At 44.8% G+C, this 22639-nt stretch overlaps 1 protein-coding gene across 4 annotated transcripts in view; it reads right to left on the bottom strand.

Moving 5' to 3' along the window:
• The window catches only part of ephb2b (eph receptor B2b), a 103354-nt gene that overhangs the window by 39720 nt on the left and 40995 nt on the right, over positions 1 to 22639 (bottom strand). For all 4 annotated transcript variants that reach the window (XM_061291487.1, XM_061291489.1, XM_061291490.1 and 1 more), the window contains exon 3: positions 12060 to 12744. In XM_061291487.1, coding sequence (XP_061147471.1) covers positions 12060 to 12744 — 685 coding nt within the window. The remainder of the gene's footprint in view (positions 1 to 12059; positions 12745 to 22639) is intronic.

Raw genomic sequence — 22639 nt, 5'->3', positions numbered from 1 at the left:
GCGTGGTTATCTTGCAACCCCCAAAAGTCCTCCATGTGTGCTGTTAGTCGATTAGAGGCGCCATTATAAGACAGCGGCACCCAGGGAAATAAAGGACGCCGTGTGGAATTGCAAAGGCTGCTGCGTTGATTCCTTCCTTTGAATCCACTCCAGACGGAGCAATTTCAATAATTGGGATTCCGATGGCAAATTAGAGGGGCTTATTAACAGCCTGCACCTCCTCTCTTACATATTAACATATTTAATTCAAACGACCATTTTGAACGCCATTACATTGATTCTCTTTCTCAATTGTGCAGGTGTATCTTTTAATCTCAGTTTGGGTCAAAAGAATCTATGACCCGCACTATTCCTTCCAAAATGAAATGATGGCCTCGACATATCGCTGTACCCCGCACAGATTCAAAATGTGCCAGTGTAGCAAATCAACGTATAACATACAAACAACATCCTATGTGGGTTGACAGTCAGCCCTTTTTTCCCCCCACCGCTTTGGAAGGGACGTCATACCTTAGAAACACATTTAAATGATAAAACTGTGTGCCATTTCGGCATCCACGTGGGTTGTTTCATGTGTTCTGCTCTCGAATCCAGTCATAAAAACAGAAATGGGTACTTGGATCAGCAGTGCAAATCCAAATTTGGAGGATTAGAGATTTTAGCTGTTCATTCCGCAGATGAGTAATGATTGATTTTGTGGTCATTTTGTAATGTTTACTGCTGCTGCAGAAGAAGGAAGGAAAGAAGGAAAGGAGAAAGGAAGGAAGGAAGGTTGCATCAAATCTTGCTTGTACGGCGAGCCACGTAGACTGACACTAACTCTCCGGACCCTGGAACTCACAATAGCCAAGACTGAGATTCTCAAATTACTTTGGGGGAAAGCACACATGGGCATTGTTAGGTTTGCAATTCCCTCCGCTCCTTGAGCATGGCTGTCTTGATACTGGTGCGAAGGGAACACTCATGGTTGTAGAGAGCGAGAAAAAGAAAGAGCGGCGAGGGCAAACACAAGCCCATGTGTCCATGCAACGCAACGTGCCCTGGAGGTCGGCGGGGGAAATAAGATCTGCCATTTTCAGGGCCATCTTTGCCCCTGAAAGCCGCCGCTGTGGTTCCTCTACTCCGAGGAGGAAATGTAATCTCACTTGTAAGGCAATCATGAGGGAAGGTCCCGGCAATTTGTTGTAAGCACCCCACCTTGTATATCAATGTTTTGACAGATTTCCCGACAACATAATTATTTGCCAAGGATCCAGCTGAGACTTTAATTGTAACACACATAATTGTACGTTAAGCTGCGGCAATGTCAGGACAAAGCGCCGGCTGCTGGGGTTATAAATATTACAGTACAAATAGTCGCTTTCATCTGGGCGGCTTTGTGCGGTCGCTGCGGCTCCGTAATCCGGCTATGAAAGAGGATCTCTCTGGAGTCCTGTGCGTGCACCTCTCTCAAATCAATTCATTATGCCGCAACATTCGGCGGGCACGGCACATCTCGAAGGGATCAATTCATTACGCAGAATGCTGCGGTTGAAGAGGCGGTGGCCGACCGCAGTTTGACGAGGCGAGATCGGCTTTCGGGATGTCGGGGAAGACGGAGTGCGATGTGGCGGGCGCAAGAAAAAACAGGGAACACTTAGCGTTGGAGAGCCGTCCCGGCCTTGCGCGAAGGCTCATGACTTTTGTATAAAGGCATTACATCCATCTCTGCTCAGGCCAGTCGCACTCGCAGATAATGGATTTTTTCTCATGAAGCTTTAATCAAATAGAGCGTTATGCGAGTGTGAAGACAGGGTGATGGCGAGGATAGTCAAAGTACGTTGGTGTGTAAGCGATATCTGTCTCAAGTGGTGTCAGTTTGCTTAAGCGGAGCACACATACAACAATGGCCAGAAGTGAGTCTTGTGCCCCATTTCCGTCAAGAAAAAAAAAAGCATTCCGGCACGTATTACGTTTGAGGAGGGACTTGGTACATACGTACATGACATGAAAAAACAGTAAAGTGCTACTACATAGCCTGGAACTCAGATGTACCATATTTTTCAGACTATAAGTCGCGTTTTTTTTTCGTAGTTTGGGTGGGGGGCGACTTATACTGAGGAGCGACTTATATGTGAATTTTTTCACAAATTTTCAACAAAAACAAAACGTGAAACCGCGATAAACGAACCGCGATGTAGCAAGGGATTACTGTAATTTGAATTTCAAGTGACGTCAGCAGCACGGCACGGCGCGGCGGTTGTTTACATAAAGGACAATTCGATCACGGGATGACTAGAGGCATCGTTAGCGGCTTTTTTTGTAAGTGACTCGGAGGACGAAGAGTTTGAAGGATTTAATGATTTGGAGTGACACAGAAGGTTTTAAAAACTATTATGGCTTTTACACACGCCCGGTCCTACTCTACGGAGCTCTCACCTCCGTGGATGGAAGTCGGGGGCCGGCGCTCGGCCGGGTGGCTGTCCGGGGAAGGTGGATGGGGCTCGGACATGGCTTTTACGCACGCCCGGTCCTACTCTACGGAGCTCTCTTTTACCTCCGTGGATGGAAGTCGGGGGCCGGCGCTCGGCCGGGTGGCTGTCCGGGGACGATGGATGGGGCTCGGACATGGCTTTTACGCATGCCTGGTCCTATTCTATGGAGCTCTCTTCCACCTCCGTGGTTCGAAGTGCCACCTCCGGGGATGGAAGTCCACGCCACCACACGCCTGGAAGTCAACGGCGGTACTTGGGGCCGTGTGGCGGTGAACTATTTATGTTATAGTTATTTGATATATTTTATTTCATGTAACTTGTATACAGTGCCTTGTGTGCGTGTGTGTGTGCTTGCACACAGGGCGTTGTGATGCGAAGTGCAGTGGTGTTGGAGTAGTAGTGCTCGTAGTTAGTGCATGTTGCATGCTTCTTCCTGCTTGCTACCTTCTGCTTTCAGCTACTGCCGCCGGCTAGCCCCCTGTTTCCGGGGGCGAAAAGAGGAGCCGAGTGCGTAAGTCTCCTCAGCCGGTACATAGCCTCTCCACCGTCAAGACTTCTGCATGCCTCCTCGTGGCCACACATGGTAACTGGGTGCCTCACGGCTCCAGGCCAAATTGCAGGGGATCGATCGGGGGAGCAACAGTGGGCCCCTAGGCGTGATGTACAGGCCCACCGGCGTGTGGATGTCCTGGCGCCCGCTAACCACTGTCCCAGCTATGGGGGAAATAGCAATCCCGCTGCCTTGTGGGTATCGTCTGGAACGAAAAGGCTAAGGGAGCAAACCCCGACAGGAAACCCGGCTCGGACTCAGTTAGGCAGACTCATGCTTTAAAAAAAGCATTGTTCTGGCAACTCCTTCAGCCAACCTGATGCCAAATGTATCGATTCACCGTTCCTTTGGATGACAACAGGAAGGCTTCCATAAAACTTGCCCAGGCTTCTTGCACCCTGGAGAGGAAACTTCAGCTCCACTAACCAGCGGAGACACAACACGGGAGGTTAGCAGTTACCGGTTATAAGCCCTTTCTTATTGGCGTAGAGCAGTGCTTCTCAAATAGTGGGGCGCGCCCCCCAAGGGGCAATACCTGGGGGGGCGCGTGTGACCCTGGGGAACAGGCTTTTTTTTTGGCAGTACTAGAATAAAGTGTAATTGGCATCTTCACAGCAGGGGGTAGTGGCGCTCTCATTGTTACTTCTGTGACGTTTGCGACAGTGCAACATTTTACGACTTACAAGACAAGTTAGGATAGTCACGGTGGGGGGGGGGGGGGGGCGCGAATAGTTTTCTTCTTGCTATGGGGGGGCGTAACAGAAAATAATTGAGAAGCACTGGCGTAGAGTATGGGTGCCAGGGGCTACCTCCGACGGTGGGAGAGATGTTCGGTCTCATTGGAGAGCTACCGGCCTCCTCAAGCTGGGCAGCCCCCAGCCAATAAGGTGCTTTCCCGCCACAGCCTGCCTGCTTCATTGGGTGCTTGGTACTCAGGGATCTATCCTAACAAGTGGGCTGTAAATTCACGCACCAAGCAACACAAGAAAATTACCGAAGATTCCAGCACTACGCCTGGGGTGCTGGAATGTCAGGACTATGACACCCGGGCTCAGCGACAACCTACAAGAAATTAGTGATGTCCGTAAAACTGCAGTTATAAACAACGAACTCCTGAAGCTCAGAATTGACATCTCGACCCTCCAGGAAACACGACTCCATGGATCTGGCTCACTCAACGAAAAGGACTATACCTTCTTTTGGCGGGGGAAGCCCACTGAGGAAACAAGGGAACACGGAGTAGGGTTCGCTGTCAGGAACACACTCCTGGGAGCAGTGGTACCACCCACAGGCGGCTCTGACAGAATCCTGGCTCTCTGCCTCAATACATCCATGGGATCTGTCCACCTAGTGAGTGTGTACGCTCCAACACTTAGCTCCCCCCCAGGAAATAAAAGAAAGGTTTTATGATGAACTCGAAGCGACTCTTTAAAACATTCCCAGCCGTGAACAGCTCTACCTACTTGGTGACTTTAATGCTAGAGTCTGAGCCGATCGTGACTCCTGGCCATCCTGTTTGGGACACCATGGCATCGGTAAGCTGAATGAAAATGGGCAGCGACTTCTGGAGTTCTGCACATATCACCACCTCTGCATCACCAACACATACTTCCAGACCAAACCCATTCACAAAGTCTCTTGGAGACATCCACGCTCAGGTCACTGGCACCAGTTAGACCTGATCATAACACGCACTTCTGAGCTCAGAGGCATCCTTCAAACACGCAGTCTCCACAGTGCAGTCTGCGACGCAAACCACTTGTACTCTGTAGAGTCAAGCTACAGGCAAAAAACCTTCACAGATCCAAATCAAAGGGAGCCCCACGCATCGACAGCAGCAAAGCAACCGACCCAACCAAAGCTACAGCCTTCCTTCGTGCCTTAGAAGTCTCCCTCCACGGCCCACCCCTGTCCAGCTCCGCTCAGCGGTACTGGGATGGCTTGAGGGATGCCATACACAGCACGGCCCTGTCGGTCTTTGGCAAAAAGCAGGGAAAGCCAAATGACTGGTTCAATGCCAATTTAACATCATTGGCACCAATCCTTGAAGAAAAACGCATCGCACTCACAAATTACAAGCACACTCCAAACACCAAAACCCTACAGACCCTCCGATCTTCTAGGGGGAAACTCCAACAAGCCGCTAGACGTTGTGCCAATGACTATTGGCTACAGCTCTGCAGCAATATTCAAGCAGCTGCTGACACAGGTAACATCAGACTCATGTTCGATGGGATCAAAATGGCACTTGGACCATCATCCCGCAAAATTGTCCCATTAAAATCAGCTTCGGGAGAAACCATCGCTGAACGCTCTAAGCAGCTGGACCGCTGGGTGGAACACTACTCAGAGCTCTATGCCAGGGACAACAGTGTCTCTGATGCAGTCCTCAGGCATGTAGGGCACCTACCTGTTATGGAAGAGCTCGACATGGAACCAACAACTGAGGAGCTAAGCAAAGCAATTAACAGCCTGTCCAGCGGAAAATCTCCTGGTACCGATGGGATAACAGCCGAAGTCCTCAAGTGTGGGAAGCCTGCTCTTCTGCATAGACTGCACAAGCTTTTATGCCTGTGCTGGAAAGAAAGCTCTGTCCCACAGGACATGAGAAACGCTAACATCGTCACCTTGTACAAAAACAAGGGAGACAGGGGTGACTGTAACAACTACCGTGGCATCTCCCTACTCAGCATTACCGGTAAGCTCTTTGCTCGAGTTGTACTAAACAGACTCCAAGTCCTCGCAGAGAAGCTCTACCCAGAGTCACAGGCAGGGTTCAGAGCAGGAAGATCAACTCTAGACATGATCTTCACCCTGAGACAGCTGCAGGAGAAGTGCAGAGAACAACATAAACCTCTCTGCATGGGCTTCGTTGACCTTACCAAGGCTTTTGACCTGGTGAGCAGGAGCGGCCTTTTCCAAATGGTGGAACGGATAGGTTGCCCGCCAAAACTCCTCAGCATCCTCCAGTCCTTCCACACTGACATGAAAGGTACTGTCCAGTACGATGGGTGCACTTCTGAGTCCTTTAACATCCGTTGTGGTGTCAAACAGGGATGCGTGCTGGCACCCACTCTGTTTGGGATATTCTTCTCTCTCCTCCTGCGCCAAGCCTTCGGAACATAAACTGAGGGAGTCTACTTACACACCAGGACAGACGGCAAACTATTCAACCTATCCCGACTGAGAGCAAAAACCAAGACCAGACCACTCACCATTTGGGACATGTTGTTTGCTGATGATGCAGCATTGGCAACACACACTAAGGAACACCTGCAGACTCTTCTAGACCGGTTCAGCAAAGCATGTCAGGACTTCAACCTGACCATCAGCCTAAACAAAACCAAGACAATGGGCCAGGGGACTACTGTCCCACCCTCCATCACCATCGACAACTACACACTGTAAGCTGTAAGCAGCTTTATCTATCTTGGGTCTACCATCACCTGCAATTTGTCACTCGATGCCGAGGTCAGCAGCCGGATTGGGAAAGCAGCTTCTACCTTTGGAAAACTGACACCCAGAGTATGGCAGAACAGCAAGCTCACCATCCATACAAAGGTGCAAGTGTACAGGGCCTGTGTCGTCAGTACACTCTTGTATGGCAGTGAAGCCTGGACTCTTTATGCACATCAAGAGAGAAGGCTAAACTCTTACCATCTGCGTTGCCTGAGACGCATAGTGGGCATTACCTGCTAGGACAGGATCACAGACAGTGCAGTCCTGGAGAGTGCACAGCTCCCCACTATGCTCTCCCTGCTGAAGCAGCGGCATCTCCGCTGGCTGGCCATGTCCGTCGGATGGAAGACGGTCGTATGCCAAAGGACATCTTATATGCAGAGCTAAAATCAGGCAAAAGGCAGGTAGGCCGCCCACTGCTCCGCTACAAGGATGTCTGCAAACAAGACCTCAAATCCTTCAACATCAACCCAGCCACCTGGGAAGACGTCGCCCAGGATCGCCACAAATGGCAACAGGCTCTCCGAAACGGGCTGCAGACCTACGAAATCACCCTGGCTCAACATCGAGAAACGAAAAGGAAGTTGAGGAAGCAGCAAGCCACCATGCCCCTACCTTCACCGGATCCGGCCCACACCTGTAACATCTGTGGCCGTGTCTGCCTCTCACGGGTAGGACTCACCAGTCACAGCAGACACTGTGCAAAGAACACTTAACCTCCAGACACAAGAAATCTATGGTCTTTCGAGACTGTGATGCCGATGATGATGACTATGTTTATATCGTTACAGTTCAGTAGTTGTTGGCTCGTTGAACTCTTGTTTTGTTAAATAAAGAGCCGTTTACCAAACCCTCGTCTTTCCTTGTACTTTGTTAACGCTACAATATGCAGTTTTTTTCCATGTATAATGCGCAAAATGTAACAAATTTATTGTCCTAAAATCTGGGGTGCGCATTATACATGGGTACAAAAAAAATATATATATATTTTTTTTAATCCAGATATGATACGGAGGCCGCCATTACAGATGCGCTTTCTTCTCTGCTGTTCACTTCAAACACGCTCCATACGAACACAATGTTCTCGTATCAGACGCTTGCTCGATCACCTGCTCTTTGCTGTCACAATGTACCCTACACAAATCCGAAACATTTCTTCGCTATCGAGTTTGCTAGCGCATGCGCAGTGATACTGACCGGCAGAATAACATCCGGTTGTACCCAAAGATGATCTTTTTTCTGAAATAATTTTACGTTTACGGACTTAAGTAGGAGTCAAAATTTGGGTGCGTATTATACACGGGTACAGGCTTTTTTCCAGCATCGACATGCCATTTTTAGGGTGCGTATTATACATGGGGGTGCATTATACATGGAAAAAAACGGTAGTTATATACTAGATCTGTGGAATAACGACGAGGCTGATGTCAGGGCGCTGGATTTTGTTGGATTTTGTGTCACGACTCATCCCCGATCATGTCTGTGTGCTCGCCCCTCCCCTCCTGTGTGATCATGTCCATAGTTTGTCAGTGTGTCTGTGTGCTCGCCCCACCCCTCCTGTGTGCCCATGATCAGTGCGATCATTCTCACCTGCCTCTTGTTACCTGTCTTGTATTTTAGTCCTGTCTGTGTGTTACTCCCTGTCGGAGCATTGATGATGTTGGTTGTTGCTGTTATGAGGTTTTGTTTGTTGCTGTTATGGTAATGTCACCCGGTCTTTTTGTTTCACGTCTTTGTCGGTCAGTCCTGTTGTTGGTTTGTTAGAAAGTTATGTCAGTTGCCGAGTCTTTTGAGTTTCCCTTCAATAAACCCTGGTCCAAGCTGCACTTGGTCGCCCTGCTCCATTTCCACACCCCGAATCCGTGACATTTTGTCGAATAAATTTCCCCCAAAATGCGACTTGTACTCCGGAGCGACTTTGTATGTTTCTTTTCACGTTATTGTCCATTTTATGGCTAATGCGACCTATATTCCGGAGCGACTTTTAGTCCGAAAAATACTGTAATTTGAGACAGATTCCCGGTTTTCCATCAGAGTGAGCAAGAATTTGCATATTCAGGGTTGCGGCTTCCCGCTCTCACCATATAGGTACTCAAATGTCTGACAACCAGCTCAGTGGCCTAGTGGTAGAGTGTCCGTCCTGAGACTGGAAGGTTGTGGGTTCAAACCCCGGCCGGGTCATACCAAAGACTATAAAAATGGGACCCATTGCCTCCGTGCTTGGTACTCAGCATTGAGGGTTGGAATTGGGGGGTTAGATCACCAAATGATTCCCGAGCGCAGCGCCGCTGCTGCTCACTGCTCCCCTCTCCCCCAGGGGATGGATCAAAATCACACGGGGATGGGTCAAATGCAGAGGACAAATTTCACCACACCCAGATGTGTGTGTGACGATCATTGGGACTTTAACTTTAAACACACAATTATCATATGTCTCTAAAAAGCTTATTCTTAACCATTATCCTCTATGTGCGATCTGATGATCTGCCAGGAAAACAATTGGGGCTGTCAAGTGTTAAAGCTGTTCAATAATTGTGATGGGACATCAATTGCGACTGGTAGAGTGAAAGGTACTTTCAACACAAAGGGGTGAAGGCATCGAGTTCCAGGATTTTGACTCATGTTGCAGCCTCCCAGAATCACATCATGTGGGGTAAAGATTTTCTCAGAAACTAAAGTGTAGGTATTATGAGCCTCTGTGTAAGATAAATATAAAATCATTAAATTAAAAATAAAAAAATAAAAAACAGAGTTAATTAGACCTTTCAATTAAAATCAGAGTATTGGATGTCTCTTAAAAAAAACTGTCTTGAGTGATTGTGCTGTGGTGTCGATTGTGTTCAGACTAATTTTCCTCCCCGATCTGCAAAGGCTGACAATCAAAACTGTTCAACGATGGCAAATGGTTTTATGTGTGGTGGCTTGAAGGAAAATGATGGCTAATTAGAAAATGACTTGATCTCCATTCAGGTCAGACGACAGATATTTGGCTTTCGGAAGGAGACGATTGTTGATGGTGATAATTTTATGCTTGAGGACACAATCCACCATAAGAGCAGTAAGCCCATGCTTATTTCCATGTGATGTTTGGGGTCTCACATTTTGAGGATCATTATGCGTGTAACCCAGTGGAGTGTGAACTCTGCTGATTGAGCGTGTTCAGAATTGCGAGGAAACCAAATTGGATCAACGTGTTGTCTCTGCTGAGTGGAAAACAATTACTTGTATAATCCAATTTAGTACCACAAGAGCAGCGTGAAAAAACGCAACTCCAGAGACGTTGAGATATGCAACATGGAGTGACTTACACGGAGGTCACAAAAAACAAGCAGACGGGCGTAATTACGCCGAGATGCCGACTCATTGCGGCGGAACAGATTGAGTATCCTCATGTGTGCCCGGTATTGGCCCGCACTCCTCCTAAAGCTTGTCGCTGTTAGCATAGCAGTCAGGGGATTACACAGTTTAGTGGAGCTACTGCTATAAATCATCTCTGACACTAAATTGTATGTTATCCAGTTACTATGGGTGTTACGGTAAAATCTTAAAATGGTGGTTTAGTACCAGCCAGAATTCTTCTCCGGGATTTTTTCTGATATACGGAAACAGATTTAAAGACTTTTTGAATGAAATATTGAAATGTTTATGATAGGAGGTGGCTCAGTTTAACTAACATCATAATCATGCTGAATGAAGTCAAAAGCATGTGCTAACCATAATGGCCACTGACACACACACATGCACACACACACACACACACACATTGGGGGACGTGTTGCAATTACAGGACAGGAACACAGTCATCATGAGTGCAGGTGGGTGGTTTTTCAAGATGGCCGGAAGGCATGCGGATGACACGCTGTCATGCTGTTTCCAACCAGCGAGGCCTCATGGAGAGTTAAACAGCACCCCCCGCGCTGGATAGGATGGGACGCAAACTGGTTACATCGACGTTTTCAGACGTCCAATCGATGCGCCTGTGAGAGGGCTTCCAGTAGGGAAGGGAAAATGAAGGCCATCTGAAGAGGTAGCGTTTTGTTGGCAACGATGGAGGGAGATCAGCAGGGCTGTGGACTCGGACTCGGGGACTCGGACTCGTCGGACTCTGTCATTTTTGCCGGACTCGGACTCGGTGCTGATTTTGACCGAGTCCACCAAGTCCGACAATAAAAAAAATACGTTCAATTTTATTTTCATCATGCTGCTGAGAATGCGCGTAGGAATACTGTCCACAGCCCTGCTTGCGTGCGTGCGTGCGTGCACGTACAAGACCCACAATGCCCCGCACGCAGCCAAGATGGAAGAACCCGGGAGCAGCGAGAGAACAATGTTTTGCCTCTAGATTTGGGGGGGAAACGGAGCGTAAGTTACGATCAATGCGGCCACGTTGAGTTGCACTTAGGCTAATGATTACATTATGTACTAATGTCAAGGACGATTATGTCACCCAGCTTATATCATTGATGTGTTTCGATAGTTGTGGGGTCGTCACTAATTATTTATATTTCTAGTATACTAATTATTAGATAAATGTCTGAGCTATAATGGTGTAATTAATGATTAAAACTTGAAAGTATCTGTTTATTGTATTCGTTCATATGTTTAATAAAGACAAAGCCATCACAAAACTGTTGTAATTATTTAGATTTTGATCTAAATTAGCCTTGAATAAAGACTAAGCAGTCACGTGAATTAACAGAAAAAATGGACAGCCGGACTCGGACTCGTGGTCAAGAGGCCGGACTCGGACTCGGTGCAAAAATCCGACCGAGTCCACAGCCCTGGAGATCAGATGTTACATGTGCTACCTGGGTTTGTACAATAGCTTTAAAAGATTTAGAGTGCAAACGATTGTTTTTGCAATGCACATTCTTTTTGTTGACATTACATTACTTGTATTATTTTGCCTTTACTAAATTGTTAGACTAAATCCTACAAATGTGCCTGAGGAGCCCATTTTGTGTGTCACCAAACACGGCTTGGTTGGCCATAAATTTAAATCAAACTCATTTCAGATCAGTGTAATGCATGTGAAATGAAACATTCCATTTGGTGGAATACAGGCTTTGCGGTAAAGATAAAAATCTTGATGACGAGTGATTCAAGTCAATACTGCAAAGCTGCTTTCCACCAAATGGTTGAGTTCATTTCAGTTCAGCTGGCGCCAGTTTGGAAGGCTAAAAAGTCTGATCTGGCTTGTGTTTGCAGCAGGGTGTGGCTACAGTATGTCAGAATCCTCGTGTCAACGATCAATCAACAGACTGAAGAGTAAATCTAGCTCTTTACCCACTTTAGTTGCCCGTCTTCTGAACTACTATTCAATTTTCAGGTTAATGAATAATGATTGATATTCGATTAATCATTTGGAGCCCTTGTTAGAGGACTTGTTAATATTTAGTCTATGGAATATGAATCAAGCAGGTAACTCCACCTATTTTTACCTGAAGATTTACTTTTCCCCCAACATACAAAAAACAAAATTTTCATTTTACGTAAGCCCGATTCATCCAATAACAACTCTAAAACTACCAGACAATAAAAATATCGGCTTGAAGACAGAACAAAAAGAGACGTACCTCGACACACGGTCCCGTTTTGCGCCGCCTCGTTGCCAGCCTTGCACATGCAGCGTCCGATGGGTACCATCCATTCGCCGTCACCGTTGCAATACAGCTTGATGGGGACGTCCACCTCCTCCGCGTTGGAGATGCAAACCCCCCGCGCCGCCACCAGCGAGGTGCTCTCCGCCCCGGACAAGGTCTCTTGGAATAACGCCCCGTTGGTGATGATGCGAGCACACTTTCGGTAGAAGACTCGGACGGCTATGAGGGACATGCAGCCGCCGTAGTCCTGGAAGGCCAGGTAGAAGCCGTTTCTTGACACGGGCCCGAAGCTGCGGACCTCGGTGTTGATCTTCATCACTCTCCCGCCGAGGTCCACCTGGGAGAAACTTTCGTCGGCCGCTATGGTGTCCACCTTGATCCAGGGGTTCTCCATCCAGGCCGGAGAGGTCCTGGTCGCCGTGTCAGCGTCCGACTCATAGTAGTAGAGGTTGAACGTCTCTTTGCAGGAGCCGGGAACGTTGGGGATGCTGCTGCAGTCCCTGACGGAGAACTTCATCTCCACGTGAATTCTCTGCGCGCCGCGCCGCCGGATGTATTTAGTGCGCACCCAGTTGTTTTGGTTGTTGTCGAAAACGTTGCACACCTGGTAGGTGCGAATGGTGTTCATGTTTTCGTCGTAGCCGCTCACCTCCTCCCACTGTCGGAGAAACACGGAGTTGTCATTAGCTTGTTCTTTCTTGAGTTCCGGCCAACAAAGATTGGCTGTATATGTGGCCATTTTAACAGTTAAAATTAAAATTGTATGATTGTTTAATAACTTTGGTAATATCAGACACAATATAAGTGATAAAATGCATGTTTTATTGAGTGAAGTATTATAATCAGTAATTCAATAAACAACCGTAACAATTAAAAACAGTTTATTTATTTGTAAGGGAGTGAACAAATTCATCCAATTCAGCAGGGAATGAAAAAAAAAAAATCACAGCCGCCACTGTAGAGAAGTAGAAGGTCAACATGGTTCTCATTAGGAACAAACAGTAATAAACCTCCGTCGGTTTCTGTTTTCCACCCAAAATGTGTTTGTTGCCATGCGCACTTTGAAAAAATGTAATTATCTGCGCGTAATCAGCTTAAGGCGACATTGTGATTAAATTGATTACACAGTGCAAAGAAACATCACATCTCTTAGTTAAAGAGATTCCACCCAAAGAGGAACAAAATGAGAAACAGCATTTTGTTTTCTTTTTTCCCAGCATGTGTTTTCTGAGCCCGGAGGTCCTGTTGGTACGCTTTGAACCTTGCACCCATTAATTTGATCAAGCTGATAAGGTCATTTTCAACACTGAATATATAAACAAGAAAACAAGAGGAGCGGGAGGACCTCAAGAGATGCAGATACTGTAGATTCTTAGCTTAGCGTGAAGCGTTTTATTCTTTAGATACAGATATCAGTCACGATTGGAACCCTGAACTTCTTTACAATTATAATATCCATTATTGTATTGTGCTGCCCATTTAATTAAAAATATAGTCCAAATTGTATGGACTCATTAAAGTTCCTATGCGAGTGTGATAATGCATCGTCTATCTGTATCAATGTTGAACTTGATTGCATCATCTTTCCATATATTGTGTAATAATTTTGTCTTAGTTTTAATTACACATACGGAAAAGAAATTAATCTATTTTTTCCCCTTATCGGGTATTTTAAGCATCTCACGAAAGCGCTCACTGCATAAGTAATTGCATTGCAGTGACAACAAAGGGTACATTATTCTATTTCTATTTTAAGAACACACAGAGCAGGAGAAAAAGACAATACATGACAGATGGCCAATTCATTTGTATTTCCACTCGCTGTTAAGTTTTTCGCCCAGTAAATCTGCACTGATGTCATGATCCGTGTCTCGCTTATCCACAAACATTGGCGGAAATGTGTGGCTGATAACATTTAAAGATAAAATGCAACCTCCTGCTTCATTTTTTTTTATAGTATGCCAGGCGGTGTTAACAGCGCGTATCATTTTAGCCCTTGTTGAAGGACTGTGATTTGTTGTATTGGGCAGTAAAGTTGTCAGTTTGTAATTATACTTGCTTTTTTCAATCAAAGTGTTCACTGAAGCGTGAGCGTGACTTGAACCCTTCTGTTATTCTGCATGTTTAATGGAGTCACTGTATAAACAGATTTTGGGGGTACATCAATTATTCTGCTTGATTTAACAAATGTAAGTGACATTTTAATCACAATAGTTTATTTCAAAGTAATGTACTAAATATAGATTGGGTAAATTATTGCAATTTTTCACCACAATTTTTAAATATTAATTAAACAGGCATGATGTGCATTTTTGGGGATATATATATATATATTTTTTGGGGATTTTTTTTCAGAAGTGGGTGCTTATGATAAACCTGCAGATGTTATCAGACAGACCGACTAACATTATTGCTAATATTGAGTAACAAACACAAGGGATTTTCTTTCTTACGATAGCATGCTGCTTAATAAACTTTGGTGCTCTAATATTAATGTTTACCAAAGTGTTGGCTTTAATTGGAGAAACGATTCTCATACTGTAATTCCTTCCGAAGACGCTGAACTTAAAGTCACTGTGCTTTACATCACAGTCGGGAAGGGGGAAGTGGGTCAGACGTGCTCACAAGCGACTTTCATAGTGCTCCACATTGTATTTATTTATTTATTTATTTACTGTCTAATCAGTTCTGCAAATTAGAATGAAGGAAGATGGCCTTAAAAAACAAAAAACAAAAACACTATGTATATTAATAGAGGTTTGAGCCCATGTTTCCGAGCCTGATGTGACACTCAACTCGCTTTGGGCGACATCGCATCCGACATTGTTGTATCTTTTGTATCTTAATGGAGCGCATACTGTAATGGCTTCCTGGCACGGTGAAAAGCTTCTTTTCACTTCAGGCAAATCCAGAGAAACATCAATCACATCCAGAGCAGCGGATAGAATTTCCACCAAGCGACCGCATGAAGACTTATCGAATTCACCTGGAATCTGGTCTGCATTTTACACACCAAAGTAAGACCTCTCTCACTCTCTTGGTTTCTCTGTCCGTCTTTCTACAGATCTCTTCAGGCCCCCTTGGCCGCAGATCAAGGGCATCAACATTAAACACTATGCACTGGCATCAGCAAACAGGTCGCAACCTTGACCTTGACATCTCAGCTCGAGGGGGGAAAAGTGTTTCTCAACCCCAGAGAGCAGTTTTGCATCAGCTGCAGTCGCTCCACTTCACAGTTGATATAATCTCTCAAATTAGAGCCCACTTAGCCAGGACTTTGACACATTTTGACGGCGGCCGGGGAGGGGAAAGTCAGCCCCTCTTGTTACAAAAACTGGCATTCCATCAAACACTCTGTGTCTAATTAGAACGGCTCAAATTCTTTATTCCCATGTCCTAATTCATCACCATTGAGTGTGATGCTCGGTTTAGCCCAGACCATTTCCAGGGCGAAAACTAAACAAAAGAAATGGACACATGCGGCCAGGGATAAAACAAATACTGACACGGACAAACTTGTTTAGTGAGATCTGAAAACTTTCAATCCGTTGTCTGACAGGGAACATAGTTGGTGACTTGGGTGGGCAACATGGTCTCTTTTTTAAAGCAATACTGTGGAATCACAATACTGTGAAACCTACTGGCTTTGGGAGTTGGATTCTCAATCTATATTATTCAATGTTTTGTATTTGCGTGAGCCAAAACTTCACTGCCATACTCTGGCATCTACAATTTTGCGGTGTCTATTTGTCTGGTGTATGGAGTTCAAATTTGGTAGCAATGGGCAAACTGTCGGAAAAGTCAAGACCACTGGAAATGTGGCAAAATGACAAATGGTTGTTCCATCTTAAAATGTCAGACTGACTTTTTGTGCATGCCTTTCTTGAGACTTTTTTGTGTGTTCGCTCCTAGGGGGCTGAATTTTGTATTTTAACTCTCACATATAAAAATATTCACCTTATAGAACATGGCTGCAAAGTTTGGGGTGTTTTGGAGTGTGGCAATACTCTCAAAATATCAACTTATTTTGCTTCCAAACAGGATGAGACAGGATAGAGATACGCTGGCACCGTTTTTTTTTTTTTTTTTTTTTTTCCTAAGCACACATTATCATCGCAGGTCAGAAGCAGCCATTGACCTTTCCCACTTGCTGACGAGCGGCAGGGAAGCCAAGGGCCAATTAAACAAGAGCAGACCATCTGCAGCTCGTAGTTAGACACAAACTAATACAGAGACAGGTGGGGGGCTATTGGGAGAAGCCATAGCGGTCATGCGGGAGGGGGAAGCGGTTGGGGCAGCAAAAAAAGACCCCAAACAAAATGTGTTGTGCTGGAGGGGCCCCTTTTTGTCCTGTCACAGCTCCTTTGGCCCGCTTTCATCACGGCCAGCGGAGAGAAGCAAATGGGGCATAATAAGGGCCTAACGATCAAGCGCCGAGTGTGAAATTAGAAGAAACGTCTTCATTTTCACAGCTTTTGGTTGGGGAGTGCTGCGACAGGGTGGTCATGTGTTTTAAGCAGCCAAGGTGGAGGTAGCGCGGGTGCTGCATGTCGCCAGAAAGCAGGAGTAGAAAGTGGCTTATTCTATGACGTTTGTTCCAGGGTTGTTTTGGGGGGGTGGGCTCTTATTCTAACCTGTGACAATATGACCAGCTGTTTCTTTGTGAGTTTTATATCATACAAGTGATTTTGTGTCATTTGGAGGATGCAGGGTTTTTTCAGTATTCAGGTGTAGAAACATCAATATTTGTCTTCTTTTAGTGGTTTAATATTTATCAGTTTAATAATTAATTCATTATATATAAATATATATAATTATTAATTATAAATGTATAATTACTTAAATAATTATATACAATAATTAAATAATTCAATAATTATTATTTACATCTTGATGGTGACCTGCATGTATTTGCCAAGCCCTTGTGACTGAAAACTTTGCAAAGTCTCAAAATGATGACATCAAATTTTTCCATCATACTCCACCTAAATTAGCTGGCACAGTCTGAAAAGCTTCAGAATTTAGCGCATCTGTTTATCTTATGAGAAACATTAGAACTGTAAGCGAGCTTTGGGGTGGTATGTTCCTAAGCCAAAAAATACTTTCTCCCATGTCATGTCATCTGTCATGTCATCTACTGTATATTATTTATACGAGGCCTCATATCAGCACAGCATCTGCTTCTCAGCAGTAAAAGAGTCCGGCAGCAGTGGGGATATGCTCCTGACACTATTTCTTTTTTCTAAAAGCTGTGGTGTTGCGCTCGCATTGTGAATTTCAATGTACACAGCACTCAGAGTGCTGCCGACGCTACATCATCACTGACAGACGTACATCAATTATTCACATCGCTCCATTTTCTCTTTCCTCGGAAGATGACTCACATTGCGTCAAAAACATACACCTCTAAGGCTCTAGTTGACTTTTGTATTCACTCATCGGTTGTCCCATCGTCATTTGTGGTCAGAGTAAATAGTTTGTAGTTGCATTTAATAAATGGAATCTGTGACATATTTCTGCACTGGTTGCCTTTAAAGTTCTATTAATCTTGATTAAATATTTTGATGAAAACGTCAATTAATTTGACACGAGTCATTAAGACACCTGAGAACAGTCTTCAATTGTGAAACGAAAGCATAACAGCCCCTCCTTAATGTTCTAATGACATTTCTCTGCTATTTTGGATAACTTGTGACACACTAAGAATTACGGCATTACAACGTAATAAAAAACAAACCGAAGACGCCATGTCGCCTGGTGGAAGACCTTAGTCGCGTTTATACATTAGCTCCTTGCCGCGCACCCGTTCACGGCTAACTAGCTGTCGTTGACAGCGCACTTCAGCACCTACAAGTAGGTCAGAGGGTCGAACCAGTTCTTGGTGGCATTTCTGCAGCCCACTTGAGGAGAACACGTTAGCTACTTAAGTCTGCAATGCTGGATTGCTCTTCACAAGAGGCGTGTCATATACTTGATCTGGTGCTTGGTCTGCGCAAGCAAGGTTATTTTTGAAAAGTTGCAATCATCACTCCACCAGCTAAGAGTGGTCACAGAAAAACACAAGTATCCAATATTATGGACTGCCATCCAGAGGGCCCAAGATGAATATGGAAGAAATGGAGTTTAAAAAGAAAATTTAACTAATTTATTGTCCTAAAATCTGGGGTGCGCATTATACATGGGTACAATTTAAAAAAAAATATATATATATATATATATATATATATATATATATTTTTTTTTTTAAGAAAATCAGGGTACAACAAAACCAACAACAGGACTGACCGACAAAGACGTGGAACAAAAAGACAGGGTGACTAGGGGTGTAACGATTCATCGATACACATCGATTAATCGATTTAATGCTCTATTTATTGGCATCGAAGCTAAACGTAAACATCGATTTATATCGCCGTGTTTGACCTCGGACATTAGACGCGATTTTGTTTTGAAATCCAGTTCATTGTTGCTTCCTTCCTTTTTCCGGGAGCAGTGGCGCGGCGGCGTGTTGTGTTGTGAGCAGAGCAGGCACGTGAAAGGGGAGTCGACAACTAGTACGCGGCTCCTGGGCTGGTGCTATGGCTAGTGTCCAAAAACACGAGGAAATTTGCTCCCCTTTAGGCTTCAAGTCATTCGTTTGGAAGCACTTTGGATTCCAAAGAAAAGATGGCTCAACGGACAAGACACGTGCAGTTTGTAAATCCTGCCATGCGGTGATCAAATATTCAGGGACCACAAATCTCGCCGCACATTTAAAGAAAAAACACGACATCAAAGTTCAGTGTTAAAATAAGCACTTTGTATACTACAATACTCTTGTAATTTCCTAAATGAAGAGTTTGCAGTACCTTGTTGATTTTGCGTACGAATTGTTATAAATCAGGATATTGTTCTATATTTTTTATTAAAAAAAAAAAAAAAAGAAAAAACGATCGTAGTGCACTATATCGTGATATATCGTGAATGAATCGCAGCAGGCTTTAAGATATCGGCAAATATCGTATCGTAGTTCTTTGTATCGATATATCGTATCGTGACAAAACCCGCGATTTACACCCCTAGTCTCTGCTGTTCACTTCAAACACGCTCCATACGACCGCAATGCTCTCGTATCAGACGCTTGCTCGATCACCTGCTCGTTTGCTGTCACAATGTACCCTACACAAATCCGAAACATTTGTTGCGGATCCGAGTCACGACGAGGGGCAAGTTTTGGTTTCCAAGGGTGTTTTTATTCCTCTTCAACGTCTCTCCCATACAGAGCCGCCTTTTTCACGTCCGCACGCCTTTTTCACATGTCCGCAACTGATCGCGGTGGTGCCTTTACGGGCAGTCGGAGAAATCAACGCAAACAAAAAAAATTACATCCAGCCTAGTTAAGACCATACCAAAGACTATAAAAATGGGACCCATTGCCTCCCTGCGTGTGTGACGATCATTGGGACTTAAAAAAATAAAAAATAAAATTAAAAACAAAAAAAATTAAAAGATTTTTTTGTACCCATGTATAATTCATAAAAATTGGGTGCGTATTATACATGGGTACAGGCTTTTTTCCAGCATCAACATACCATTTTTAGGGTGTGTATTATACATGGGGGCGCATTATACACAGAAAAAAACGGTACTTTATTATTCCTAAAACATGCTGTCTGCACCGGTTAACCAGCATGGGTATCAAGAACATCCCCATACCGCCAGAGGAAAAATTGTGCTCCATGTACATTTTCCACCGGTTGTCAGTGCATTCGGGGTTAAGTCTGGCTGTCATTTATTACAATTACTAAAGGGAAGATTCGTACGAAAAGAGCTGCGGGCGCCAGAAAAAAAAACACAGGAAGGAAAATTCCTATGTGATTAATTTGACATTCTAATGTATCGTAAAGCGGGAGTAGAATAAGGCCAACTGACAGAACATTTCTGACTTCATATTCTGCTTATACATGTTTGGATTTCCATCGGGCCGCAAAGTATCTGGTGTCAGATCGGGAGGAATTTCATGAAGCTCAAAAAGCGCTTGACTTGGATATTACTGATCCACCGGTTGAGCCCGTGGAACCCAGCATGTACAGTATGTGAACATAGCGTGTGTGTGAGTTTCTCCACCTGTTGTGCTGGGCCTAAGGGTGAGCTCAGTGCATCATGCTCAGTCGCCCTTTGTTTTTGCCACAAAATAACGTAGCATCTGTCGAGCATGAGTGGCACCTGTAAAGCTGTCCCGAGTACTCACATTTTCCCAGGGACGGGCCAGGCATTACGTCCGTCCTGGGAATGCCTCCAGAAGAGGCGCTGCCACCACAACCCGACCCCGGATGATGGACGGATGGAAGCTTAATGGGTCAAAATACCGCAACATCGATTTGCGTTGTCCCGTGCAAGCAGTTTCCCATTTATGTATTAGCATTAAGCTAGCCAACTAAAGAGCAAATGGATCAGAAAGGGACAACCTCTGTCACCATTCTAAGAAAAAAGTTAAGGACCAAAGAAAAGAACAATCTGATCTGAAGATAAGAAAAAGAAAAAATCAATCCATGTCAATATTTTGTTATTACCCTGAAACATTTGTATAAATGAAAGCCCCATAAAACTCCTGAAAGAGGTCCGGTAATGCTGGATAAATAAACGTCCCTGGCCACGACATGAGTAAATGCGGTCATGAAAATAACTGACAGACTCCGGTGATGGCAGGAGAAAAAGGAAGCCGTTAGACCGCGTTGCTTGTCAGGAACAGCAGGAAGGCGACAGCGGGCGTTCACAGGATGAAGGAGATGAAGAACATCTTTAAAGTTGTTATCATGGAACCGGCGAAGGCCAGCCTCACCAGCGCGACGGGAGCTAATTCAAACCATCTTTATTACAAACCACAGAAGCGTAAATAATTGAGAAAAATTGGCAATGGGCTTTTTTGTTGTTTTCTTGGGGAAAGCTCCAGAAAATAAGTCGACATCTTCCCTTTTTTTGGTCCTATCTTAGAGAAGATGGAATTTAATGGCACAGAAACGATGCAAAGCCGAGACACTGGTTTTGGCTCGCCTGCGCACCCTGCATGTCTTGCATGTGGCCGCCAGGAATGCGGGAATCTTGGCAGCCTCGGTGGAAACGTTAAGCATCAAACGACGCCATCGCCTCCGAAGCTTTGCGTCTGCATCGGCAAACTATTTAGCTCTCAAGTCTGTGATGGTTCAATGGATCACAGAGGGGATCATTAATGCAAATACAAACCACATAAACAAAACAAATAACTCAAAAAGTGCCTCGCAGTTGTTTAACTAACAACAGAGACAAAAATTGGACCATTTTTTTATTTCCTATTTTGAAGTACCGTAATTTTCGGACTATAAGTCGCTCCGGAGTATAAGTCGCACCAGCCATAAAATGCCCAAAAATGTGAAAAAAAAACATATATGAGTCGCTCCGGAGTATAAGTCGCATTTTGGGGGGCAATTTATTCGACAAAATCCAACACAAAGAACAGACATGAACGAGCAACAACAGGCTAAACGATACGGTATGCTAACGTGACAAACACAAACGAGGAGCTGGGAACGGGCCTGACGTAACATTCAGTTATTTTAAAAAAAACGATTACATAAATAACACGTTTATAAAACCATCTGTGTCACTCCAATTCATTAAATCCATCAATCGTCCTTTGTCAACAATGCCGTGTGCCGCAGTTCAAATTATTCCACAGGCCCATACAACGATATATAAACTATATTTTAAAAAACTATCACATAAACAACAATATTATCAAACCATTTGTGTCACTCCAAATTATTAAATCCATCGATCAAATTTCTCGTCTTTTATCGATCGTCCTTTCTCAACAATGCCATGTGCCGCGCCGCAGTTCAAATTATTCCACAGGCCCATACAACGATATATAGACTACCGTTTTTTTCCGTGTATAGTGCGCCCCCATGTATAATACGCACCCTAAAAATGGCATGCTGATGCTGGAAAAAACGCCTGTACCCATGTATAATACGCACCCAATTTTTATGAATTTTTTTTTTTAATTTTTATTTTTTTAAGTCCCAATGATCGTCACACACGCAGGGAGGCAATGGGTCCCATTTTTATAGTCTTTGGTATGGTCTTAACTAGGCTGGATGTAATTTTTTTTGTTGGCGTTGATTTCTCCGACTGCCCGTAAACGCACCACCGCGCTCCGTGCGCGCACGGGAAAGACGCGTGCGGACGTGAAAAAGGCGGCTCTGTATGGGAGAGACGTTGAAGAGGAATAAAAACACCCTTGGAAACCAAAACTTGCCCCTCGTCGCGTGTGTGTGTGTGCGCGTGTGTGCGAGAGCGAGAGAGAGCGAGAGGGAGAGAGTGCGAAAGAGAACGCTCAACCGTAGCGCGCCGCCGACCGCCCAACTGCACCGCGCTGGTAGCATTATTGTGACAGAGCCGTCGCTGAAATTTAGAAGATATTTTCAAAGTCCTGATGTACTTTCTAAAATTTAAGTGGACCTCAGTGCGCACTGCGCAGGGAGCTTAATTTGGTGCGGTCGCGCAACCGCAGCGCGCCGGGCGCTCACTGTCGC

This window comes from Syngnathus typhle, linkage group LG11 (genome assembly GCF_033458585.1).
Source record: "Syngnathus typhle isolate RoL2023-S1 ecotype Sweden linkage group LG11, RoL_Styp_1.0, whole genome shotgun sequence".
Classification (NCBI taxonomy): domain Eukaryota; kingdom Metazoa; phylum Chordata; class Actinopteri; order Syngnathiformes; family Syngnathidae; genus Syngnathus; species Syngnathus typhle.
Note: the sequence above shows the minus strand (reverse complement) of the source record. Positions and strands in the feature narration are given on the sequence as shown.